At 44.5% G+C, this 27,724-nt stretch overlaps 1 protein-coding gene across 1 annotated transcript in view; it reads left to right on the top strand.

Moving 5' to 3' along the window:
• SLC35B1 (solute carrier family 35 member B1) overlaps positions 1-26,631 on the top strand; it is a 67,080-nt gene extending 40,449 nt beyond the window's left edge. The window contains exons 5-10 of the mRNA XM_077459994.1: positions 2,694-2,724; positions 6,674-6,828; positions 10,910-11,036; positions 18,720-18,826; positions 23,090-23,243; positions 26,376-26,631. Coding sequence (XP_077316120.1) covers positions 2,694-2,724; positions 6,674-6,828; positions 10,910-11,036; positions 18,720-18,826; positions 23,090-23,243; positions 26,376-26,428 — 627 coding nt within the window. The 3' untranslated portion in view covers positions 26,429-26,631. The remainder of the gene's footprint in view (positions 1-2,693; positions 2,725-6,673; positions 6,829-10,909; positions 11,037-18,719; positions 18,827-23,089; positions 23,244-26,375) is intronic.
• Positions 26,632-27,724: the final 1,093 nt, after the last annotated feature.

Raw genomic sequence — 27,724 nt, 5'->3', positions numbered from 1 at the left:
TTATCAATGAATGAATGAATTGTCGGCTAATACAGAGAACACTCATTGAGTGTTCTCTGTATACGGGACCCGACAATTTAGCCGCAAGTGATTTTAAAAGACTTTTTTTCCTGCACAAATGACACTTTGTGCAGGGACAGTTCTAAGCACCAGAAACATGCGCCCCTTCACAGGCATACTATAGATACCCCCCAGCTACGAAATTTAAAGGAATATTACACTTTTATTGTTTCACTTTAATCCTTATTAAAATCACTGCTCCTGAAAAAACTGCCATTTTTAAAACTTTTTTTTGCATTGATCCATGTCCCCTGGGGCAGGACCCGGGTCCCCAAACACTTTTTGGAACAGAAACCTGCATATTACCCTTTAAAATTAGCACTTTAGATTTCTCCCATAGACTTGTATAGGGTGTTCCGGCTTTTCGAATTTGCTGCGAACAGCCCAAATTGTTCACTGTTCGCTGAACAGGCAATGTTCGAGTAGAACATGAGTTCGACTCGAACTCGAAGCTCATCCCTATCTGGTTCATAGGTTAAAGCAGAACTAAACCCTCCTATTGTTTTCAGCCAAGGAAGCACAAGCAATGTGACCGTTAGCATTCCCTTCGCTGACAATGAGTACTGTTTTTTGAAACCGTTAAATTGATGAGTTTAGTTTTGCTTTAAAGCAGAAGTAAATACATTTTAAGAGTTTCAGAAAACAGTTACATGCCAAGAATGTAACTGTCACATTGTTTATGCTCTCAACCAAACTGTCAAACCATCCAGTGGTTGGTGTCATAACTGATCACATGTGCAGCATCATGGCAGTTGAAGATCAGAGGTTTGATGGCAGCTTCATTGGCTAAAAACACTAGGAGGGTTTATATCCACTTGAACACAGATCTGTTTCATAACCAAAGCTCCTGGAACATTCTAAAGGCCAAAGCAGAGTATGGTATACTGAAACAATGAAGAAATGACACTTTTCTACAATGTAAAGTAGTGAGTGTACAACTTGCATAACAGTGTACATTTGCTGTCCACTTAAAATAACTCATCACACAGCCATTAATGTCTAAACCAGCAACAAAAGTGAGTACACCCCTAACTAAAGATGTCCAATTTGGGTCCAAAGTGTCAATATTTTGTGTGGCCACCGTTATTTTCCAGCACTGCCTTAACCCTCTTGGGCATGGAGTTCACCAGAGCTTCTCAGGTTGCCACTGGCGTCCTCTTCCACTCCTCCATGATGACATCACAGAGCTGGTAAATGTTAGAGACCTTGGCTCCTCCACCTTCCATTCGAGGATGCCCCACAGATGCTCAATAGGGTTTAGGTCTGGAGACATGCTTGGCCAGTCCATCACCTTTACCCTCATCTTCTTTAGCAAGGCAGTGGTCGTCTTTTGAGGCATGTTTGGGGTCATTATCATGTTGGAATACTGCCCTGCGGCCCGGTCTCCGAAGGGAGGGAATAATGCTGTGCTTCAGTATGTCACAGTATATGTTGGCATTCATGATTCCTTCAAACTGTAGCTCCCCAGTGCCAGCAGCACTCATGCAGCCCCAGAACATGACACTCCCACTACCATGCTTGACTGTAGACAAGACAGACTTCTCTTTGTACTCCTCACCTGGTTGCCACCACACACGCTTGACACCATCTGAACCCAAAAAGTTTATCTTGGTCTCATCAGACCACAGGACATGGTTCCAGTAATCCATGTCCTTAGTCTGCTTGTCTTCAGCAAACTGTTTGTGGGCTTTCTTGTGCATCATCTTTAGAAGAGGCTTCCTTCTGGGACGACAGCCATGCAGACCAATTTGATGCATCGTGCGGCGTATGGTCTGAGCACTGACAGGCTAAACCCCCCCCCCCCTTCAACCTCTGCAGGAATGCTGGCAGCACTCATACGTCTATTTCCCAAAGACAACCTCTGGATATGACACTGAGCACATGCACTCAACTTCTTTGGTCGACCATGGCGAGGCCTGTTCTGAATGCAACCTGTCCTGTTAAACTGCTGTATGGTCTTGGCCCCCCTGCTGCAGGTCAGTTTCAGGGTCTTGGCAATCTTCTTATAGCCTAGGCCAGTGATGGCGAACCTTGGCACCCCAGATGTTTTGGAACTACATTTCCCATGATGCTCCACTACACTGCAGAGTGCATGAGCATCATGGGAAATGTAGTTCCAAAACATCTGGAGTGCCAAGGTTCGCCATCACTGGCCTAGGCCATCTTTATGTAGAGCAACAATTCTTTTTTTCAGATTCTGAGTTCTTTACCATGAGGTACCATGGTGAACTTCCAGTGACCAGTATGAGCGAGTGAGAGCGATAACACCAAATTTTAACACACCTGCTCCCCATTCACACCTGAGACCTTGTAACATGAACGAGTCACATGACACCTGGGAGAGAAAATGGCTAAATGGCCCCAATTTGGACATTTGTTGCCAGCGGTTTAGACATTAATAGCTGTGTGTTGAGTTATTTTAAGGGGACAGCAAATTTACACTGTTATACAAGCTGTACACTCACTACTTTTAAAAAATATTTACAAAAAATGTGAGGGGTGTACTCACTTTTGTGAGATATTGTATTTTTTGATTTTTCTGTTGCTTGAATAACTTTTGTCTAAGTGACAGTTGGCTTCAGTCGTGAGATGTTTCCATTAAAATAATAAAATGTGCTTCCTTTATTTTGCAGGTGTTGGGGAAATCATGTAAACCTATTCCAGGTGAGATGACCGGTTTCCTTTTCTCTGTCAATCCACAGAGAGGGTTTTCTTCATTTATAGGGCTTGTGTTGATGGGCAAATGCAGCTGGATTTCCAGGGCATTCAGTCTGCTTTTCAAATCAGTCACTTCTAAGATCTTTCAGAATTCGTTGACCCATACATTTTACCACCTTTTAAGCTGCCAATAAAAGCCCATTAAAACTAGTCTTTAACACATTCCCTCCTGGCCTATAGCAAAATGACGGCAGGGCGGGGGTTTTGTTGTTCTGATTGGGGGGCTTCATATAACGATCTTAAGAAGAAGCTGCTTCAGGGGCGCGCAGCAAACAGTGGTGCGGTGTGTCGCTTGGACACACCGCATTCACGATTTCGGTAAAGAGCCTATGATGTAGGCTCTTTACCATGTGATCAGCTGTATCCAATCACAGCTGATCACCATGTAAATAGGAAGTGCCGGTTATCGGCATTCCTCTACTGACAGCGTGCGAGTATCAGAGAGCCGACAAGCAACTTTCCTGACGGGGGATCCAAACTGATTATCAATGCAGTCCCCAACACTGTATCTGTATCCTAGGGCAGTACTTTGCAGGGGGGGGGGGGGGGCAGCACCAAAAGAGTCCCCGCCAGCTTGCGGTACACTTCTAGTGTAGCGCCAGTTTTATGAGGCGGACTGGGCCGGAAGGCAAATAGGCGGGATGCCCCCATAAAGCTGCCTCACTGCTGCCGATATGCGGGTGTCCGGCGTAACGCAACAGTGGGGGGTTCCTATATATTATAGTGACTTACCATAGTGTCAGTTGTACATATTAAGGAATCTTAATTTTATTTCTGTTGATTGCTGATGAGAACAGGAAGTGAGAGGAAATCCCTCCAAATTAAGAAAATTCATTGTCCCCACAGGCCCTCACTACTAGTGTCACCAGTAGAAAATTTCAGGGCGAAGGGGTGTGGCCTTCACAGGAAAGGGTGGGTCATTTTAAATTGGGGGGTGCCCGTGTTTGTTTAGTCAGGCCTAGGGTAGAACAAACCTAAATGCACACCTGGCAGTCCCACCAGTGATGCTGATCGGTGCCACCCATTTGTGGCCCAAAATACAAAGGCTTCTCTGAATGGGCAGCATAGGGGAGTTGGTGTAGCTGCTGTGCCTGTTCCTCCTCTCCTCCTGCCTTATTGTGAACTCATTCACAAAATACAAAGGCTTCTCTGAATGGGCAGCAGAGGGGAGGGGTGGGCATAACTGGGGTGGGCCTTGCTCTCCTCTCACAGCCCCAGTTTCCGTGTAGGCTCCTGCAGAGCCATAAATTTGTCTGATTTAAACAATAGAGATAAGTTCAGGAAATGTCATGAACCTCCTTGGACTTAACACATAGTGTGCCTGCACTTTTTAGAAAGTGTCTGAATCCCTGGATTTCAGCTTTAAGAACATTCTGAGCTAGAGACTAGCGCAGCTCCCTGCAGTCTCCCTGCTGTGTTGAAGTCAATATATTCTGCTTGAGCTCTGAATTAAACATTGGAGCTTTAGGATCTCTCTGCTGAATGTAAAACAATATGAAGCAGATAACTGCAAGGTTGATAACTTGCTGTATATTGCAGATACTTCAATGGTAACATATTAGTTGTTTGTCTCCACCCTCTACCATAAGGTGGCTGGGAATGTCTTGTAGTTGTGTTCAAACTGTTCCTTAAAAATCACCAAGCAAACTTCTCTGCCCAAAATCTATACTTGCTTGTCTTTGTGCCCGTGCCACCGAACTCCACTGAGGGGAGATGCTTGGCTACAGATTTCCTGCATTTGACGATTTCGAGAGTGCTGGATTCTGGAGTGATCCGTCGTGTTCTGTGGTTTCCTCCCCTGACCCCTTTTATACAGGGAACTGAACTGCAATGCACAGCAGGAGACACCGGCATCTGATGCTCCTTGGAAGTGTGCCTGATTGTGAAGATCTTTAAGCAAAATTATTCCTTCCGCCCAGCAGAGTGTGGCAAGCTGCCCTTGCAGACATCCTTTTAAAAATGTGAGCTGCTTGGCAGTTATTTTGACCTTTTTAGCTTCAATACTTTCTGGACACTGATCTGGAAATTTAGAATGGGGTCTGAAATTTCGGCTACCATGCACAGCTGCTTCAGTTTTATTAAAACTCCCCCAAAGTCTTTAGGAAGAGTACATCACCAGTGAGCCTGCGAGGTGCCCTCTGGAGGTTTTCTGCAGTCAGTTACAGAAATCTTAAACTAAATCTGAACCTTTTGACTTTAGCTGCGTTGCAGTGCTTGCTTAAGGCTGGGTTCACACTGCTGCGGCTACGAGAACCGGATGTGATTCACACTGCACTGCAGTGCAAATCGCATCCGATTTCTGTGCGATGCGAGTTCAGCCATACAGATAGTATGGTTGAATTCGCATCGCACCCGCCCCAAACTCGCACAGGACCCTTTTTTTGGTCCGCAGCAAAATCGGATCGCATGGGTTTTTCACACCATGCGATCCGATTCCTGTCCGAGTTTGCAGATCGCACTGCGATATGCGAACTGATCTGGGGGTGTCATTAACATTTCACTGACACTCCCAGCAGTTCACATAGGGCAGTGTGAACTGCCGCCGGGAGGCATGCGATGCGGGAACCCGCCGCGGATTTGCGGCGTTCTCGCATCGCTGCAGTGTGAACCCAGCCTAAAGCGGGAGTCCTGCAATTTATAATCTTTTATTTTTTTTTATTTTTTTTTTTTAAAGTAAGCAGCTGCAAATACTGCAGCTGCTGACTTTTAAAATATGGACACTTGCCTGTTCCAGGGTCCAGTGATGTCGGCACCTAAGGCCGAACCCTCCCTCGGTCCTCGGATGCTGTCGCCACCATCTTTGGTAAGGGAATCAGGAAATGAAGCCTTGCGGTTTCACTTCCCAGTTCCCTACTGCGCATGCACAAGTCGCGCAGAGCAATCCGAATGGTCCCTGCTGTCTCTGGGACCCGTGTGTGGACGGGACTCCCGTGGGAGTCTATGCCCGGAAGTGGGTGCAGATACCTATCTTAGACAGGTATCTGCACCCTCTCCCCCCTGAAATGTGCCAAATGCGACACCGGAGGGGGAGTTCCGAAAAGTGTAGGTTCAATTTTTGTGTGATGCTCCGCTTTAATAGCATTAGTACCTTTTATGGATTGTTTTTACCTGGAATTGCTCTTCTCAAGTATTACAACTGTACTCCAGGAATTCTGTAAAATATGCTGGCATACTATGAGCTAGGTCCAACTAGGTACATGCCACCTCCTGGACTTATCACTTTTATTTACATCTCATAGTTTTCTTGATCTCCATGAGTACATCTGTCGCTACACTCTCGGAGCTCTGACAGGAGAGATACTGGGGGTTATTTACGAAAGGTAAATGGAAGTACATTCGCTCTAAATCTGAGGGGTAGATCTGAAATGAGGGGTAGATCTGAAATGAGGGGAAGCTCTGCTGATTTTATCATTCAATCATGTGCAAGCTAAAATGCTGTTTTTTATTTTCCTTGCATGTCCCCCTCGAATCTACAGCGACTTTACTTCCAAGTGCACTTGCAGTGCAAAGTGGATTTGCCTTAATAAACCCCACTGTCTTCTCACTCACAGCATCTTTGCCCGCCCCTTCTCCTCCCCTCTGCTACCCATTTCCAGGAGCTTTTGTATTTTGTGATTGGGCAGGAGGAGGGGAGGGGTGGGCTCAGCATGTGACTGCAGCTGCAGGAGCTCAGATTAGAAGGTCTGGGATTGGAGCGCTGGAAGTATAGTGATAGCTATGCTCCTGGCACTCCGTTAAAATGTAAATTGTAGATGAAAGGTATAAGTCCACGTGGTATCATGCCCCTCATTGGACTTAACCCCCTACTTTTCCGACTCATTTTAACAAAGTATCTGAATTCCAGGTGATTTGGCTGTAATGTGTGTATAATTCTGTGTTCTCCTCTTTCCTTTAGTTATGCTCCTTGGTGTTACGGTCCTCAGAAAGAAGTATCCCCTGACCAAGTACCTGTGTGTCCTCCTCATTGTAGCAGGTGTAGCCCTGTTTATGTACAAGCCCAAGAATTCCGGCTCTTCTGACCATGCGTTTGGCTATGGAGAATTATTACTGGTAAGGATTGGATTGCTAAAAAATCTAGATTCAAAAAGGTTGTTTTAAAGGACTTCTAAGGCCCCTTTCACACTGGGGAGGTGCGGCCATCGACGGTAAATCACCGCTATTTTTAGCAGCGCTTTACCGTCGTTTTAGCGGCGGTCTGCGGCCACCAGCGGGGTGGTTTTAACCCCCCGCTAGCGACCGAAAAAGGGTTAAAACCACCCGCAAAGCGCCGCTGCAGTGGGTGCTCTGGAGAAGTAAAGCTGCTGAATCTGAGCTGGCGTTTCACAAATATCTTTTAAAGCATACAGATACAACATCCCAGTCCAGAATCTCACCCATTGTATGTACTCTGACCCTAACGATGGGGGACGTTTTGAAGCCCCTAAAACATTTTGTCTGTTTTTACTAAACACAATTAATATGGTGTTCTGAACACATACCAGTGGAGTTGTGCTTTCATTCCCCACCCTCCCTTTCCTAAAGCTGGCCATAGATGGATCGAAATTCATCCGGTTCAGTAAAGACTGGCTGAATTTTAACCCATGTATGGGCAGGGAGGCTTTGCAGAAGTCGATCTATCGATTGACTTCTGTACAACAACCCTGTCGGTTTCTGGCTATAGCCTGCAATGCTGGCCAGTGTATTCTGATGGCGGGGAAGTCTCCCTCTTGTCAAAATACAATAGGTCAGTGGGGCGATTCCCCCATCCACCTCAAATGTGTGGATGGGGGAATCAAGGATGCCACATCCTTAATAAACTGATGACTCCTCAGCTGTCAGCGGGTTGCCTGCTGGCAGCTGAATATAAACCAAAATTTGCTGGCGATTTAAAAAAAAAAAAAAAAGAATAAAAACAAATATCTATACCAGACCATCAACATGGGAACAAGGTGCTTTGGGGGGTGGGCCTAGTATGGTTCAGGAGGGGTGGTGCTCACTCGTTCCCCACCCCCCCCCCCTCTCCCCCCTCTCCCCCTCCTTCCCTTTCATGCATGCTCAGATAAGGGTCTGTTATGGATTTTGGGGGGGGGGGGGGGAATAACGTTCCAATGGAAGATCATTGAGGGTCCATTCACACCATTGTAGTGTCTTGGCACACGCTTATTATTGTTTTTTCATTAAGGCAGCCTAACACATCGAGAGAGGTGCATGTGCCATTCCTGGTAGTGCACATTAATCAGCAAAGTGCATTGGGGTGCTCTTCAGAATGAATGGCACCACTTGCCATCAATGCATGAAATGTGCATTACAGCAACACAATGGTGTTAATGGACTGTAAAACAGAATGCGATCAAGTACATCGTGCTTTTTACATTTCTATAAATACCGACAGCAGCAAGACAAGGGGTCATCCTTGGTGCTAGTTTCTCCGGCAACCATTTGCTGTATTGCCTTTGCTGTTCTGATGTATAAAGGCTGGAAGACTTCAGTTGTCACTGATTAGTGTATTCTGACAGCGGGGAAGCCTCCCCACTGTCTCATCGGATTCCCCTATCCACCTCAAATGTGTGGATCGGAGAATTAGATCTTTTATCAACATGGTGAGTGGGTAAAAACCAGCGCCCGATGGCTTGCTTTGGTGCACACAGCTTCTATTCTTTAACCACTTAACCCCCGGAAGGTTTTACCCCTTTAATGACCAGGCTATTTTGTTTGCTATAGGGCACTGCGTCACTTTAACTGACAATTGTGCGGTCGTGCGACGCTACACTCAAACAAAATTTATGTCTTTTTTTTAAAAAAAAATTTCCTCAAATAGAGCTTTTTTGGTGGTATTTGATCACCTCTGCATTTTTTTTTTTTTTGTGCTATAAACAAAAAAAAAAAGTTTAGGCCAATATGTATTCTGCTACATATTTTTGGTAAAAAAAAAAAAATCCTGATAAGCATATATTAATTGGTTTGCGCAAAAGTTATAGTGTTTACAAAATAGGGGTTATATTTATGGAATTTTTTTTTTTTTTACTTGTAATGACTGATCAGTGATTTTTAGTGTGACTGCGACGGACCGTTCAGACACCTAGCTTTACTTTTTTGGGAACCAGTGACATTATTACAGTGATCAGTGCTGAAAATATGCACTGACACTGTATAAATGACACTGGCAGGCAAAGGGGTTAACATCAGAGGCGATCAAAGGGTTAAAGAGGAAGTAAACCCTGATGGGTTTACTTCCTCTTTGATTCCCTGCAAAGGTAAAGCATAATGGACTACTATGCATTGCATAGTAGTCCATTATGTGTCACTTACCTGACACAGGAGCCAGCGAAGTCACCGCTGTCCACTGTAGTCCGGCGCATCCATTTTCTCGGTGGGTCTCGCCGCTCCACCGCTGTCATTTGTTTAGGACAGGGGTGGCCAACCCACGGCTCTCGAGCCGCATGCGGCTCTTTGGTCGGTTTCCTTCGGCTCTTCGGGCTGTGTCGATCGGGTTCCTTCGGCTCTTCGGGCTGTGTCGATCGGTTTCCTTCGGCTCTTCGGGCTGTGTCGATCGGTTTCCTTCTGCTCTTCGGGCTGGTTCGGGCTGTGTCGATCGGTTTCCTTCGGCTCTTCGGGCTGGTTCGGGCTGTTTCATTGCGGTGACAGGCAGCCCGAGTCTCTGCACTCCTCCGCTCCTCCCACACATCAACAGCCAATCAGCGTGTAGTGTCCCCCAGCCCGCCACATTTGAATACATAGGCGCTGGAGTGAGGCTGAAGGGGGGCAGAGGAAGGAGAAACACGCTGTATCTGAAGCCGATGAGATACAAAAAGGTATGGCCACAAGTGTGCAGGTTACTGATCTGTCCTCCCTTCTCCCTCTGTCTTGCTCTGTACTTTTTTTAATAACGTTTCACCTGAACACTGATAAGATCTGCTCAGCACATTCTCAGTCTGTTGATAGTGTGACACACTGCTGGCTGTTAACCATTTCAGCTTCTTTTCACTTATTTATCCAGCATGCGTATGATGTGGCTCTTTGCGGTAACTCGGTAAAAAATGTGGCTCTTGGTCTTCGTCTGGTTGGCCACCCCTGGTTTAGGAGATATTTCTTAGACCTACAGGTAAGCCTTAATCTAGGCTTACCTGTAGGTCAAAGTGTGTTTGTAAGGGTTTACAACCACTTTAAGTGTATTCCCCAATTGTGCTTTCATATGCCGCGTACACACGAGCGGACTGTATGGCGTACTTAGTCCGTCATACAATCCGACGGACAGTCCGCCATACTTTCCACTGAACGGACTTGACCAAACAGTCCGTCGAAAGCTTGCGCGATGACATGTACAGCAAGTACGACTGGACTAGAAATAGGAAGTCCAATACACAGCAAAGCACCCTTCCGCCGTGTAAATCCTTTCTGGGCATGCGCCATTCTTAGTCCGTCGAACTAGCATACTGACGAGCGGATTGTCCGCTGAAACCAAAGTATGACGGACAGAATTTAGAAAAATCCGAAATTCTTAGTACGCCAGACTGCATGCTGAAAAAGTCCACTGAAGCCCACACACGAGCGGACTGTCCGCTGAAATGTGTTTCGACGGACTAAGTACGCCATACAGTCCGCCCGTGTGTACGCGGCATTAGTGTGTGTGTGTGTGTGTGTGTGGGGGGGGGGGGGGGTGTCTCACTGCATGGACACTCTGATTTGTGTTCCTGATTAGCAGGAACACTAGATCAGTGTCAATGCCTGACAGCCCGGCGGTCTGCTTGTTTACATTGGCAGACTGACATTTTTTTCTCTGTAGGGAGTGATTGCGGGTGGCTCCCCCTGTGGCCAATCAGCGTGCGACCGCACCTCCAGTGGTCACGTGCTGATGTGACTATTGAACGTCACATACAGGTAAGTGATTTTGTGCAATAGAGCCACCCTGCTGCAGTAATATGTACGTCGGGAACTGGTTAATTTTCTTTCTTCTGTTCTCTTTTTTTTTTTTTGTATCAGTGTTTATACAACTAGGCTGTTGTCTCCCATGTTTGTGTGTGCATTTAGTGCCAGTGCATGTGTTTTTAAAATGGGAGTGACTGATTCACCACCAGTGAATGTTGGGTAAAAGTCACATTCACTGCTTTATAAATATGCTTCTAAATTGTGGTCTTCTGTTCTGTCCTCCCAGCTGCTGTCTCTGACCCTGGATGGACTTACAGGAGTGTCTCAGGATCACATGCGGGCACATTTTCAGACCAGCTCCAACCCAATGATGCTTAATATCAACCTCTGGTCAAGCCTTTTCCTAGGAGCAGGTAAATCATGTTTTTCAATTTTATCCACTTAACACAACCTGCTTAATTGTTTTCCATTGCTTTCCATTACTCTCAGTACATGTTGTACTCTGAGTTATGAGAAGAATTTTGTTATCAAAAAAGAATGCCATTAAAGGGACTTCAGAAGGTTTATCATAGAACTCATTTTTTTCTTTTCCCCTTGAGGACTAAAAAAAAAAAAAAAAATACTTGCAGCCAGCCAATGGAAAGTTTTGAGGCTACAAGTCTCCAAAATTATTTGTATCTGATGTATCTTTTTTTTTCCACTCCATTGAGGGACACAGGAATGCAGATAGTCGGTTTATTCAGCTGCCTAGGTTTGGGCATTATAAGCCTACTTCCGTATAAGCCCCTCCTCTACCCCGCTTGCCTTAGTGTTTTTGCTGTTGTCCCGGAAGGTTGGACGCATTTTGCTCAGCTCTGCAGAGAAAAGACAATTCATTTTATTTTTCTAACAACCTTCTTTTCTTTTGTGGCTTTTTTTCCTCCTTTCACTTTAATCAAGATTCCTCACTACGTTGCTGCTTGAGCTGGTCTCTATGTATAGCAAGTTAGCTATCTGGATCACCGCTTCCTCAGCCTAGCTTTGGAGGCCATATCTGGACCCTGGAAGATTGTGGGGCTAGTCTGGATGTGTTTTCAGCCCTGGGTTCTGCATTGCAGCATCTTCCAGACTTGAGGGTACTGAGTTAGTTTGTCACGGAGTGTTTTCCAGGTCCAGAGCCTTGCCACAGTGACCCTGTCTCTGAAGACTAATTCCTGTAAGTAAAGCCGTTTTGGGCTGTAGCATAGGGAGCTGCTCGCTGTTGCACCATTAAGCACCTTTTTATATTTCCCAGAACCACCAGTTATACTGCGGTAAGGGTTAAGGCTGAAGGACCTGAGCGCTGATGTAATTTGTTAGCTGAGTTGACTCACACTCCACACTCTTTCCTTCCATTCAGTCTGGAAGAAGCACCAACCAGCTGCTGTTGCTGCTGCTTCTGCTTGTGATCCATTACGTGGATCCCGGCTTTGTTTCCACTGCCTGCCTACAGTCAAAAGTCACCTCCGGCTGCCAAAAAAAAACTTCCTTAGAACCAGCAACTAGAGTTTTGTGAGTACCTGAGGTGTTGCCTCACTTTGGGCCTAGTTGCATTGCCGCTGCCATCACTACTGCCCTGGGGGACTTTACTAACTCGTAGTCCCTTAGTGGTTTTGAGAGCATTTACCCAGTATCCCCAGAAGGATTCAATGCCTTTAATCTGATACCTGGGACTTCCAATGCCCTAGGGTTATCTTCATCAGAGTCTTCCTCAGCTTCATCAGGTGAAGATGAGTCTTCCCCTATTTACTTGGGGCCATCTATGTCCACTTGGTACTTTTTGGCTGTATGTGCCCAGTTGTTCGGGCATGCTGACTGCAAAGGCTTGAAGCATGATGATGTTCCATGTCATGAAGATTTGGTCTCTGAATCTGGCCAGGCCTTTGGCCTTATCACCATCTCTAACTCAGATTCAGAGTCCCAGCAGCCTCCTGTAGTTTTTGTCAGATTTTACAAGAGGTTTTTCAAACTTCTTGGTGCAATGCATACAGTATTAACCTGCATCCAGAGGATCAGTTTTCTGTTCTAGGCTATGGGTCATTCAGGGCTCCTACAGCTCTTTAAGGCCTTCAGTAGGCCTTAAAACATGGCAGGCCACCTGTGGACTATGGACACTTTGTTGAACTGAAGTGGTTCAGTAGATCCCTAGAGCCGTGTTCTGTGCTAAGGGATAGGCAGTTCCTGTATAGCGTTCTTCTGTCAGATCACACAGACACCACCTAGTGCTAAGGTAGATGGTAGAAGGTGGACTTTCACAAGTTTGGGATTGCTTTATGCCTGCCCTTGTGTGGGTGCCTCTCGTGCAATCTACCTCTGTCTGCTAAATTTGTGGGTTTTTACCCTTGAGTTCTCTATCAGTTTCAGCAGTCACTTTTTGCATCTTTATGAACTATTGCTCTGTGCTGACACACATATCTCATTTGGTTGTCTGGCTATGCAACTTTGCTTTTGTCATGGAGTTTTCCTTTCCTAATCCTAATGGTTAGAAGTGTTAGACTTGGGCCTCCTCCGTAGACCTGCTAGTCCCTTTTTTCTGTGGACTATCCTCTGGGGACCTGTTCTTTTGAGGGCCTACCCTATTTGATTTTCTGTTGACCAGGTTATGTTGTGGATCTGTTTCTTCCTTAATCAGGTAGTTATGTTGCTGCACTTGTTTTGATGGGTCTATTGCTGGCTCAGGGTTCCTTCGGTTGGAGTCATTTCCCTCTGACAGATATCCTCTATCCTGGTCTTGAGCATCAGGTTTGTCCTCCGGTGGCCTTCCTTTGGTCATTTTGGCAATTTTCCCTTTTTTTTTTTTTCAGGGGACTTTACATCTTCTGGATCAGATTCTGAAATTGGTCCTTCCGGTGGTATTGGAGTTGCAGTCCCTTCTTATGGGCCTGTCAGTCGTTGTTGCTCATCCCTAAGTTGTACTGCTTCTGCACGTCTTGGCTGTATCTGAATGCCTGTGTCCCTCAAATGGAAGTGAAAGTATATACGATTTTTGTACTTGCAATAAAATCTATTTTTTGCTAAGCAAGTTTTCTAGCTCAGACATCCCTTTCACACTCTGTTGCCCAGTTACATTTCTGCACTGCAGTCAAAGCAATACAGCATTGTCCAGATCCTGATTGGATGGGGGAACAGCAGTTCATCTCTGATCCCTCCTGCAGTCCGCAAGCTCCATTTGTTAAATTGGATTCATAAGACTGTTCGTTACTGTAGTTCCTGATTGGCTTACCCGTGTTGGCCCTTGAATGTTGATATGTGGAAGATTCCAGGAGGCTGATACAAACACAAGACTGAATTACTATATAAAAATACTTACTTGCCACTTTATTGGGTACATCTTGCTGGTTCCGGGTTGCACCCCCTTTTACCTTCAGAACTACCTTAATTCTTCCTGAAATAGATTTAGCAAGGTGTTTGAAACATTTCTCAGAGATTTGGTCCATATTGACATGATGGCATCATGTAGTTTTTGCAGATTTCGTCGGCTGCACATCCATGATGCGACTCTCCTACATCCCAAAGGTGCTCTATTGGATTGAGATCTGGTGACTGGAGGCCATTGGAGTACAGCGACCTCATTGTCAAGAAACCAGTGGTGAGATGATCTGAGCTTTGTGACATGGTGCATTATCCTGCTGGAAGGAGCCATCAGAAGATGGGTACACTGTAGTCATAAAGGGATGGACATGGTCAGCAACAATACTCAGGTAGGCCATGAAAACATGGATCCATCCTGCCTTGTATCAACGTTCAGGCTGGTGGTGTAATGGTGTGGGGGATATTTTCTTGGCACACTTTGGGCCCCTTAGTACCAATTGAGCATTGTTTAAACCCCACGGCCTACCTGATTATTGTTGCTGACCATGTCCATCCCTTTATGACTACAGTGTACCCATCTTCTGATGGCTCCTTCCAGCAGGATAATGCACCATGTCACAAAGCTCAGATCATCTCACCACTGGTTTCTTGAACATGCCAATGAGGTCACTGCACTCCAATGGTCTCCACAGTTACCAGATCTCATCCAATAGATCGAATCATGGATGTGCAGCCGACAAATCTGCAGCAACTGCGTGATGTTATCATGTCACTATGGACCAAAATCTCTGAGGAATGTTTCCAACACCTTGGTGAATCTATGCCACAAAGAATGAAGGCAGTTCTGAAGGCAAAAGGGGGTTCAACCCGGTACTAGGAAGCTGTAACTAAATAAATAAAGTGGCCGGTGAGTGTAGATGCATCACTCTTCTTTCAGCTCTGTAGAGAAGTTATTTAAATAAATGCTTATTTCAGCAAAGCTGAGACTATAAAACAAGATCTGAGATACTTGGGATGTCGGCTACACTCCACTTGGCTCCTCTTGCAGTATTTATTTTAATAATCAATGAATTGACTGCATACAGTAATGTCTCCACTCAAAAACCCACCGTCCTCGATGCGTTTCACCACTCCTGACTTGTTTGCAAGGATAGAGGAAGTCAAATGCATTGGGAAACACATCAAGGAAGGTGGGCTTTTGGGTGGAGACATTATTGTATGCAGTCAATTAATTGATTAGTAAAAAAAATACTGCGAGAGGAGCTAAAAAGAGTGCGACTGACATTCTTTCATCTCTTTTAATGGAGGTGTCTACAATGACCAGCATGTCTGGGTACAAGACAGGCCAGCCTTGAGCGTAGCTATGGATCTATGCCTATTAGATTGTAAGCTCTTCTAAGCAGGGCCCTCTTAATCCTCTTGTATTTTATTGTATTGTAACTATATTGTCTCCTTTTTATATTGTAAAGCGCTGCGTGAACTGTTGGCTCTATATAAATCTTGTATAATAATAATAATATGTATGTTTCTATCCTTAGGATGCTGTCAGGCGGGCCTAATTATGTGGCCACTTGGTCTATTTTATATGGTTTGATTAAATGAGGCCTGAAGTTCATTCATTTGACCTATAAAATATACAAGCATGCAGTTATTGTACAAATAATCAGATGCTATCAGAGGTTATTCTCACATCTGTATGGTACAGAATCTTAATTTAGGCTACAAAAGGCACCAATTTCCCCTAATTTGAATTGTAAATCCCTCTTCATAATTCATGGTATCATGGGTAGTTTGTCTGATGTCGGTGAAATTGAATTGCTCCATGCACATTACGGCATGGAGAGGCCTTATTTCATACACAGCAGTTCTGTTTTTTTTGTAGTGAATGGTCCAGGTGAAGCTTTGTTCCAAACACAGGCCACTAGGGGGCACCGCCACACTCGCTATCTATATTTAGATGGCCGGTCGTGGAGTGCATACCAAACAAAGGAGAAGGGCTCGGTGCCGGCTCAGGGAGATGCAGTTTACTAGTCTGTAGTAGAGCGTACACACAACAAAGGCTGGGGGGTTTCTTTTCCTTTTTTTTTTATTTTCATTTTTTTAATTAGGCACATTTTAGTTTTTGTCTTTAAAAGGCAAGGACTGGAAAATTAATTGAAGTCCTTTTTATATTAATGCATTACATATTCTATATTCATATGATATGTTTTTTATATTTTCCAATTCCAGAAATGAGACTAGCATAGTTTAGCTTCACTTTATGTTAATATGGCCCAAAATTGGAGATCGTAGGTTTTTAAAGGGCACCTACCCCTGTTGAGGAAGTACATTTGTAATCGGTAGTTGGGTGATATGGTTATAAGTTATCGATCACTGTTTTCTCCCACAAAAGCTCATCATCCGATCAATTGAAACCTGATCAAATTCATGACCAAAACATCTTGTTGCTGCTGATTGAGGGAAAACAAAAATCTCAAGTTTGATTGAATTCGGTGTAAATTGGGGGCGTCTCCAAAGTTTCTAAACATATGGCCATTTTACCGTTCTTCAGGCATTAGGGGGGGCGGACTGTGGCTGGTGGGAGTAGAAAATGCCCTACCATCAATGGGAGTAAGCAATCACCAACTGGTTTTAATGGGAGAAATAGCGCCCAGTTGTTGGTATCAGTTGGAGGAATAATACCCTTCATTGGTGTCAATGGGAGGAATAGCACCCCATTGTTGGTATCAGTTGGAGAAATAGTGCCTCATTGTTCGTGTCGGTGGGAAGAATAGTGCCTCATTGTTCGTGTCCGGTGGGAGGAATAGTGCCCCATTGTTCGTGTCGGTGGGAGGAATAGTGCCCCATTGTTGGTGTCCGGTGGGAGGAATAGTGCCCCATTGTTGGTGTCCGGTGGGAGGGAAAATAGTGCCCCATTGTTGGTGTCCGGTGGGAGGGAAAATAGTGCCCCATTGTTGGTGTCAGTGGGAGGGAAAATAGTGCCCCATTGTTGGTGTCAGTGGGAGGGAAAATAGTGCCCCAATTGTTGGTGTCAGTGGGAGGGAAAATAGTGCCCCATTGTTGGTGTCAGTGGGAGGGAAAATAGTGCCCCATTGTTCGTGTCGGTGGGAGGGAAAATAGTGCCCCATTGTTCGTGTCGGTGGGAGGTGTCCCATTGTTGGTGTCAGTGGGAGGGAAAATAGTGCCCCATTGTTGGTGTCAGTGGGAGGGAAAATAGTGCCCCATTGTTGGTGTCAGTGGGAGGGAAAATAGTGCCCCATTGTTGGTGTCAGTGGGAGGGAAAATAGTGCCCCATTGTTGGTGTCAGTGGGAGGGAAAATAGTGCCCCATTGTTCGTGTCGGTGGGAGGGAAAATAGTGCCCCATTGTTCGTGTCGGTGGGAGGGAAAATAGTGCCCCATTGTTCGTGTCGGTGGGAGGGAAAATAGTGCCCCATTGTTCGTGTCGGTGGGAGGTGTCCCATTGTTGGTGTCAGTGGGAGTGAAAAGTGTGGCATTGGGGGGGAGAATAGTGTCCAAATGTTGGTGTCATTGGGGGGAATTGTGTCCCATCCTAGCCTTCAGTGGGAGGAATAGTGCCCCATTGTTTGTGTCGGTGGGAGGGAAAAGTGTGGCATTTAGGGGGAGAATAGTGTCCCATTGTTGGTGTCATGGGGGGGGGAGAGGGGGGGTGGTGTCCCATCCTAGCCTTCAGTGGGAGGAATAGTGCCCCAATCAAGGGGCCACATCTGGCAATTGACAATTTGCAGACCACTGGTCTAAATCAATAAGCTATTTGACTGTCAATTCGATCATTTTGCTGAAATCGCAGATCAATCTGAAATCTAAGCATGTATGGCCACCGCATACAGATAGGCTGAACTTATACTCAGAGTACGTTCATTTGCTAGCTTTAGCCCACCCTGTGCTGAATACCTTGCTAGAGCAGGGCACATACCTGTCAAGGTATTCAGCTGATAATGTGACCAGTATCTGCCTACACAGCAGCTCATATTTGTTTAAAGTGACACTAAACTATAGCCTTACTCTCCAAAAATAATCTATATATATATCCTTGACTTAATGGCTCTGTCATCTATTTTTCATGAAACACTTTCTGTGTTTTTTCCGCCTCCTTATAACATCCTCAGTGAGCTCTTGAACCTCTCCATTTCCCCCCTCACTTCTGTTGGGAAGGAGGTGTTCACATTCGTTGTTGCCGTGCACTGCTCTATGCATACTACATATCGCATAATTCATTAGCCCATCTTGGGATCGAGCAATCGATGGTGGCTACGTTCTAGTATACAGAGGGACCGCGGAGAATGAATGTAGCCACCCTCCAACAGGAAGTCGGATTACAGCAGCCAAAAAAAAGAAAGTAGTTTTGGGATTTGGAGGAGGCTGAGATCAATAGACGGACACATACTGGAATAGTAAACTTTGATCTAAAAAGGGAAATTCTATCACTTTAAGGTATTCTAAAGCCCCATACACACTATCAGATTTTCTGCAGATTTTTTTTTCTGCAGGTTTACCAAAACCATGTAGTAGAAGAGCCTGTCTGATTGTATACTAATTGAAACTCCTAAGGTTTGACCTCATAGTATATGGTTTTGGTAAATCTGAAGGAAAAAATCTGCAGAAAATCTGATGGTGTGTATGGGGCTTAAGTCCCTTTTGAGAAATGGGAGAAAGTGGTGTTGGGGGATCGATTTAAATACAAGTTCTGGAAGGAATGGGTTTTCCAGCTATCCGTGTTGTCTACCATTGTCTTGTTCTTCTGCAGGTATCTTGTTTACTGGAGAATTATGGGAGTTCCTGAGCTTCACAGAGCGTTATCCCTTTATCATCTACAACATTCTGCTCTTCAGTCTGACAAGTGCCCTGGGCCAGGTGAGATTAGTGATGGCAAGGCTTCATATTTCATGAATTACAAATGTTTCCATCTATGACGGTCTGAACTGGGGTCATTCTGTATCAGAGAAGGACAAAGCCCAGGAATCTGGTTTCTAGCATGACTATAAAACGTACAACTGTCATCTAAAGAAGCACCCCTTACATTATGCAATTTTATTTTCTTTAACCTCAGGTGGAAGGTAAGAAAATTACTTACCCCATCACAATAGCACAGTGTTCCTCCATCAGCACTGACTATGCTGAATACAATGATTCCTGGTGGTGGCTGTAGCTCCCGGCAGTGCATGCAGGAAAAAATTAAGACCAGCTGGTTGTACTCAAGTCAATCGAATCGGCTTCAGTACAACCAACCTACTCCTAGATGGATCGAATCTCCGCTGGTTACTGCTGAACTGGCTGAGATTTGATCCATTTATGGCCATCTTTACTTTTTTTTATTGTTTGTTTGTCCTCTACTGCTTTATCTTAGTGCCTTTTGTTAAAAGAGCTTACACAACATACCCTGCTTCCATCCCCATGCCCTAGTTCTTCGCTGTGTAGGGCACAGAACATGACCGGGATGTTTTTCTTGCAAAGGCTTTTTGTCGCTTGACGGGGCAGAGTGAAGAGCTCGGAAGCAGGAATAAAGCTAAGTATTTTAGCACAGAGGCTACACTGAGAGGTGTATTTAACTTCTTGCCGCCCATGTAACGCATATGTGCAGTGGAAAAACCAGTGGTCTCTAACGCCCACATGCTGCACATATGTGTCTATGGACGCCTGTGGTTTCTGTGCTGAGAGCATGCTGGGCACTCCCAGCACAGAGACTGATCTTGGTCTGTACTAATGATCGGGAACTGGTGGGACCCCATAATGTGACCACTGTGATAGCAAATCACAGAGGTCCCGTGACTAGGCAGACTTTCCTGATCCCAGGCAAACGGGCCCAGTTAAAGGGGCGCCATGGCAGGCAGGAAGGTGAAAAACACAGCATCACTTGAGGTATAACTAAAGGCAAACCCTTTTTTAACCACTTGCTTACTGGGCACTTAAACCCCCCTCCTATCCAGACCAATTTTCGCTTTCAGTGCTGTCGTACTTTGACAATTGCGTGGTCATACAACGCTGTACCCAAATTTCATTTTTATTGTCCCCCCCCCAAATAGAGCTATCTTTTGGTGGTATTTGATCACCTGTGCAATTTTATTTTATTTTTTTAAATGTAAAAAGACCGAATTTAAGAAAAAAATTTGTATATATATTTTTTTAAATCTATTTATTTTGTTTTAAAAATTTATAACTGGTAATTTTTTGTCCATCATTGATGTACGCTGATGAGGCGGCACTGATGGGTGGCAGTGATGGGCACTGATCGGTTACACTGATAGGCAGCACTTCTAGGGGGTACTGATTGGCACCACTGGTGGGCATTGATAGGTGGCACTTGTGGGCACTGTTAGAATCTATAAATAAGGCATAATTGCTTCTTCCTTTTCGGGACTGATGTCCCTTTAAGATAAGCCGGTGAACGGCTTTTTTTTTCTCCTCCACTGCTTTTGTTTTGATCATGTGATCAGCTGTCATTGGCTGACAGCTGATCACATGGTAAGGGGCCAGGACCGGCCCTTTACTTGGATCGATGATAACCCGAGTCTTAGTGACTCGTGATCACAGCACGCTCAGTGCGGATGTCAGGTGGTTACATTTTAGATTAGAGAGTGGAGAGGGATTAGAAACCCTTGTCAGTCTTTATTGCTGTCTGTGCCCCCCTTTAGAGTAGAGAGAGTCACTCTTACCATTTTATTAAAAGAAAATGCCAAAATTTGGGTTGACACCAGAACAGAAATCTTCCAATGGAGACACTCGGGATCACTTTGGAGGGATTTCCTCTCACTTCATGTTTGGCTATGGGACAGGTAGTAAAGGGAAATCTCCCCAATGAGACACAAATGGCAAAAAACTGACAGGAATTGTAACCCTCCCTTAAAAAAGATAAAAATAAATTTGCCTTTAGTTACACTTTTACCACTTCTTGACCTTGCTATAGCTGAAAGACGGTTACAGCGTGCTCATCCAGTTCTGGGAGGTCATCCATTGACGTCCTCAAAGAACTACGTTCCTCAGGCACGCTCTGTGACTGCTGTGTCCTTCCACAGATCAGGGTAAAGGGCCAATTGCAGCTGATTACATGTAAACAATCAATCAGCAAACAATGTGAGAAGAGCTGGTAACCAGCAAGTGTGACAGCGGACATTTACACTGATGATCAGGGCACTGATCATCAGTGTCCTAATTATCAGCGCAGCCCCCATCGGCGTGTCAATTGGTGCAGCCACCATGGGCGCACATCTGTGCAGCCTCATTAGCGCACACCAGTGAAGGAGAAAAAATACTTTCTAAGAGAAATGTGTTTTTAAAAAAAATTTAAATAAATTTGGCCTTTTTTGTTTATCAAAAAAGAAAAAAACACAGCAATGATTACATACCACCAAAAGAAAGCTCTATCTGTCTTAAAAGAATGATAAAAATTTAATTTGGGTACAGTGTTGCATCACCATGCAATTGTCATTCAAAGTGTGATGGCACTGAAAATTGGCCTGGGCAGGAAGGGGGTGTCAGTATTGAACTGGTTAAAGTGAAATTGTCATTTTTAATGCTCATTCTCATAAGGCTTCATTCACACTGGCACTCCCGTATTTAGCTCTTCTAATCACAAGTGACCCAGGAAGTAGAAAAAAAATCCTTAAAGCGGAGTTCCAGCGAGCTGTGTTTTTTTTGGCTTTTAAAAAAAGAAAAAAGAAAAACATAGGATCCTAACATACATTAATGCCGTTCTCGTGCACGTGCAGTGTGAAAAGCTCAGGAAACTTATCACGTTGCCATCACAATGTGTGGCATGGAAGTGCCTGCCCCATTATGATGGCACCCAAGATAAGCAAAACGGTAACGGCACGTCATTGAGTCACTTCCGGTTTTGGAATATCGCAATGATGAACGGTGGCCATCTACACTGACTCCTGGGAATTATGACACACAGCTCCCAGGAGACAGTGCGCCGCCGGATATGATGGACGTATCCGCAGGTGGCAGAGACAGGAAACTCAATTGAAAGCAGTGCTATCCAGTTAAGCTGTCAAGAAGAAAAAAAAAAAACTTTCCATTGCACAATCTATATAAGAATGATTTTGATAAGTTCTGTAAGTGGGTGGAACTCCGCTTTAATGCCTCCCTGATTACTCTTTCGTAATCACGTTTACATCACGTTTACATGTATTTCGCTGCATTTAGAGAATCAGATCATGGATGCACAGATTTCTATTTTCACTAAATGCAGCTAAACACATTACAAGCATTTATTTTATATTTAGAAATATCCATTAAATGCATGCAACGCCAGGTTTGACGGGGCCAGTGTGAATGAGACCTACAAAAATGGGCGGTGCAGTGCGTTCTTGGTTGTTAGGAATGGGACAGTGCAGAACATGTGCATTAAAATGCACCATGCTTGAGCTTCTCCCAAGGTCCTGGAACATGTCCACAGGAAAGCAATAGATTTTTGTTTGTACCGACAGACGGTGAATAAACTCTTCTATCCACCTCAAAGGCCCTGCAGTGAAGTTCCCCCCCACTGTTCCCATCTCTCTGCTGCCCCTGCTGCTTCCATTATTGCTGCATTAGAAGATTTGCTGTTGATGTTCCTATATACATCTGAAAAGCCTAAGAGCAGGTTCAGTGATTGAAGAATATTAACTGACCAGTGCTGTAAATTAGGAGTTCAATGCTGGTCACCCACATCTGGGATACTGGTCTAGTATTGAATGGAGCTTCTCAGTAAAAATCAATAACTGAGTTTAAAGTAAACCTGAATCTCGCCGAAAAGAAGCTGGTTCTCTTTAATGCTGTCTTCAGCAGCAGCATATACTCCCCTTTTCTTCCCCACTGCTGTATTCAGTACTTCCAGGTATGGAGGAGCATGTGATGGTGCTTGGTGATTGGCCAGCACTGTCACATGGGGGCAGTTAGACCAATCCCAGGGCTGTGTAAGTTGCAATGTTTTTGATTAATGGGATTAATAATAGAGTATTTTTCCTCCTGTGTTTAAAATAGCAACGTTCCTCAGGGGGGTTTGGTTTACTGTGGACCAAAACTTCCCACGTTGGCCATCAATCTACGTTTTTTTTTTTTTACCCTTATTTGTCTGTAAAAGGTTTATTTTGCAGTCTTGGTTAATTAACTTGTGACTTTTCTGTTCCATTTCAGACCTTCATATTTATGACAGTGGTGTACTTTGGTCCCCTGACATGTTCGATTATCACAACTACCCGAAAGTTCTTCACCATCTTGGCTTCAGTACTCATATTCTCCAACCCCATCAGTAGCTTACAGTGGGTCGGGACTTTCCTGGTGTTTTTAGGTGAGAATGTTTCACCTCTATCTTTATGTGTTTCTTTGTGTTGTGTTTTATTTATTTATTTATTTTTTGGGCAAACCAACCAAATTTAGTGGTTTCCCCCTAAATTCCTCCATACTCATACCTTAATAGGTGGGCTGTTTTTACCCCCCAGCCACCTTTCATTGGGCCTTATGTTAAAACAATGACTCCCTTTTATTAACACTGTGTTGAATGGGAAACTGAAATGAGCACTTAGGCTGCTTTTGCTTGCCTTGTTGCCTAAAGCAGTTGTAAACCGTGCCAGAAAAAAAAACAAAAAAACTTTCCCCTGTAAGGCAATTGCATAATGTGCCAGTATGCATCACATACTAGCACATTATTAAGTACTTTTCGTAGGACGAAGCCCCCCAGCAGCATGCTGACAGGGCTTCCATCTACTACTGGTCTTCTGGGTTTGCGGTCTTCGGGTGTATGAGTGGCCGGAGCCACCATGACATCAGTCCCACGCATGCACGCGGGAGCCCTAGGCTCTGGTGCGGAGCTCTGAAGTCCGGCACAGTATGCCAGGCCTTCAGAGCTTTTGTGCCAGTGGCATCACCGGCTGCATGCAGTGTGAATATCTCCTAAACAGTGGGGATATTAATTTTACCAGCTGGTAAGTCTTATTATAGGCTTACCTGTAGGTAAAAAATCTCTAAGCAGACTATCGCTTTAACAGGGTTCCGTGGGTGAGGAAGACGGGGTGGAGAGGCGGGGCAGTGACATTGGCTCTCTTAAAGGGGAACCAAAGTCTGCAATACTTGCTTTTCTAGCAACAGTCCCAAAATCTGCAAAGTCTGTGATTGTCGACAGCATCTTCTCCCTGGCTTCCTCCAGGTATGTTTTTTGGCCGCTTTGATTGGGTGGCACGGTATGACATAGTTCCCATGCATGTGCAAGAGTTTAGGTACACAGGCATTGTGCTGGTAATGCAGCTCAGTGTACATTCTACAGAACACTGCAAGTGGGCAGGTAAGTTTTATTTTGTTACAAAAGAGATATTGCATGCCTCTTCCGGGATAAATAGTCTGCCTGAGCGTAAACTTAGACCCCTTTCACACTGTGCACTTTGCGGTCGCTACAGCGCTAAAAATAGCGCCTGCAAAGTGCTCTGAAAGAGCCGCTGCTGTGTCTCCAGGGCTTTCACACTGCACCGGTGCACTAGCGGGACAGTAAAAAAAAAGTCCTGCTAGCAGCATTTTTGTAACGGTGTATACACCACTCCTTCATCACAGCAGCGCTTTGCAGTGGTTTTAACCCTTTCTCGGCTGCCAGCAGGGGGGCAAAACCGCCCGATAGTGGCCTAATACCACTGCTAAAATGTTGGTCAAACAACTCTAAAAATAGCGCAGTTTTATCGCCGATGCCATTCCCGCCCCAGTGTGAAAGGGGCCCTAAAGTAAGGCAAAACCGTTTTTTTTTATTGTTTAGATGGATGGAGAGGGATTAGAACCCCTGTCAGTTTTTATTAGTCTGTGTTCCCGTTTTAGGAGATTCATGCTCTCTATGTCCTGTATACCACTATGCTTGAAAGTGGGGAAAAAAAATAACATTTTTGGGTTGTTCCTGGAAAAGTAATGGAGTGGAAATCTTCCAATGGAGACACTAATTTGTAGGGATTTTCTCTCCTTTTCGGTTTGAATATGGGACTTCAAGTGGAGGGAAATCTGCGAAATGGGACACAGATGTTGGGGAAAAAAAAATAATCTGACGAGTTATAACCCTCCATTTCTCTATCCAAAAGGAAACAAGTTTGCCTATAGTTCTACTTTAATCCTGCCATTGATGGACCGAATCTCGGCAGGGACCGGTCGAGATTCGATCCATATCTGATCCAGCCTACCAGATTTTTGGCATGCAAGTATTGCTGGTGGCTATAACCGCTAGCAGTAATCATTGTCTTATGCAGGCAAGGAAAGTCTCCCCACGCCCCCCTACTGGCAGAACACTATAGCACCGCAGAAGGCATTCCCCCATCAACACTGACTGTTGATGGGGGAATCGAGCGATTTTCTTGCACAAAAGAAAATCTAATCACCTAGTGCCATCCTGAAACGCTATGACAGTGTAAACATTGAATTGTTTACATTAATCTTGTCTGCATTGCCATTGCAGAGGAGGACTGAATAACGGAAGGCATCTGCTCCACCTACCTGCTCGATTAATTGGGGGGGCATTATTAAAAAAGTGTCAGACAAGTTCTAGCACAATTGATGCCATTGCCCATAGCAACCATTCTGCTTTGATCTTTATTTTTTCATACACAGCTTTAAAAATAAAAATTTAAAGCGGAGTTCCGCTTAAAAAAATAAAAAATTAAAAGTCAGCAGCTACAAATACTGCAGCTGCTGACTTTTAATAATCCGACACTTACCTGTCCCAGGGTCCAGCGATGCGGGGGATTGAAGCCAGGCTCGTCTCCCCCTGCGCTCGTCATTTTAACTGTGAGCACCCAGCTGTGCGCATGCGCGAGCCACGGCGTGCGCCCTGACTGGCCGCGCAATCATCTGAGACCTGTCACGTGTCCCAGATGATTGACAAGAAGGAGGGAAGAGAGGCGATCTCCCTTTCTGCGCCAAGGGAAGTGACGTCAGGAGCCCAGGTGCTGAAGGAGGCAGACTGCGAGGGACCCCCTAGCAACAGGCATTTAGAGGTGAGTAAAAAAAAAAATCTCCAAATGGGTTTTTTTTTTGTTTTGTTTTTTTAAGCACAGTACTATTTCTTTTTATTTCTTTTTTTGTGGGTGGAACTCCACTTTAAAAGCAGATTGACTGCTCTCCAGTTGAGACAAAGTTTGTCTGAGACACTTTTTTTTATTGAATCCCCCTATGTCGTCAGTGTTACAGGCGATTCAATCTTTCTTTAATGCATTCCAAAAAGTGAAATTGCCCTTTACCATTATAGGAGGAATGACCATTTGCTCACATCATTGCCTTGTTGCTAAGTGATCAGGATAAGGGGGGGGTTGGTGTTGTTGCCAGTCGGACTTGGCAGTCACCCTGCGACAATGAGCCATCGCCATGTACTCATAGTATATGACTGTATAACTCACGTGTTATGCCCACTCTCTTCCTGTCATACTCACCGCATTGCGATTTTTGTTTTTTCCCGCAGGTTTAGGCCTGGATGCCAAATTTGGCAAAGGACCCAAAAAGCCGTCCCACTGATATCCTTTACCGGGGAGCCGTCGCATGACGTATTCAGACCTCATTCACTCAGCTTTCTAATTATATTGTAACTTTTTTTTTTTTTTTTTTTTTTTTTTTTTTAAACTAGAAATATGTAACATTGACTTATATTTTATTGATGATGGAAGGGAAATTTTTTTTATTGGAGTAGCGTGGGTGTATTAAAAGACAGACAAGATGGAGTATGTCTCACTGCCTTCACTTCTGTATAATTTTAAGAGAACTCCGATGTACGGGAGAAGGAATCTGTAGTGCTTTCAACTGCAGAACTCCTTCAGATCACTAAATCTAACCAGTTAACACGTTTTTGCCTTTCCTCGCAATGGAAGAGCCCATTGAATGCGGATCCTGGCCTGACACCCTGAAAACATGTCTGCGGGCGCTGTTACATCATCAGTTTACATAAAACAGAATAGGGAAAGCTTCTATTCTGTTGAAGGTGATCTTTTCTTTTTTCCTTTTATTTTTTTTATTTATTTATTTTTTTATTTTATTTTTTGTTTTTTTTTCCTGGTTCAGAATCTGCTCAATTGTGAAGTGATAAGGATAAAGAACAGCTGCACATTTCCAATCTCTTTTTTTTTTTTTTTCAATTTTATTTATGTATTCTTAGCCTTGTAAAACAGGCCACCTTACCAACAGCGTGTTTTAGATTTTATTGTAGTTTGTTACTTTGGGGTTATATTATGTTTTTTTTGTTTTGTTTTTTCCACTTGCAAGAAATGCTAAAAGTACACCTGTTCTTTTATGCAGAATAAATCAACAGGTTCAGTTTGATGCCCAGACCGCCTGCTGCATATAATCATCATGGTATTCCGATTGATATTGGAAGCAAAGAGAAAAGCCTAGGATCATGTGACTTACTCACCGTCCTCACATGGCAGTGCTGTCATATGGGGGGTGAAAAGAGAATGCTCAGCCCACTAGAAGACCTGAATAGGCTTATTTTCCTAAATCCAGGCTGTAGATGTAGAGACAATGGAAGGAAGAGGATGGTAAGTCTTAGCCCTTGTACACACGGTCGGACATTTCGACAACAAAATCCGTCTGATTTTTTTCCGACGGATTTTGTCCGAAACTGGTGTTGCATACACACGGTCGGACAAAGTTGTCAGAAAATCCGATCGTTTGGAAGGTGATGATGTTATTTAGTTACGACAGGACTACGTTCAGGATAGTAGCCAATAGCTTTGGTCTGAGCATGCGTGCCACTTTGTCCAATCGAAATTCTCTACAAACAATCGGACAAAGTCGGATCGGATCATGTTGTCAGAA

The sequence above is a fragment of the Lithobates pipiens genome, unplaced genomic scaffold (genome assembly GCF_037356315.1).
Source record: "Lithobates pipiens isolate NorthernLeopardFrog02 unplaced genomic scaffold, aLitPip1_a1.2 Scaffold_28, whole genome shotgun sequence".
Lineage (NCBI taxonomy): Eukaryota > Metazoa > Chordata > Amphibia > Anura > Ranidae > Lithobates > Lithobates pipiens.
Note: the sequence above shows the minus strand (reverse complement) of the source record. Positions and strands in the feature narration are given on the sequence as shown.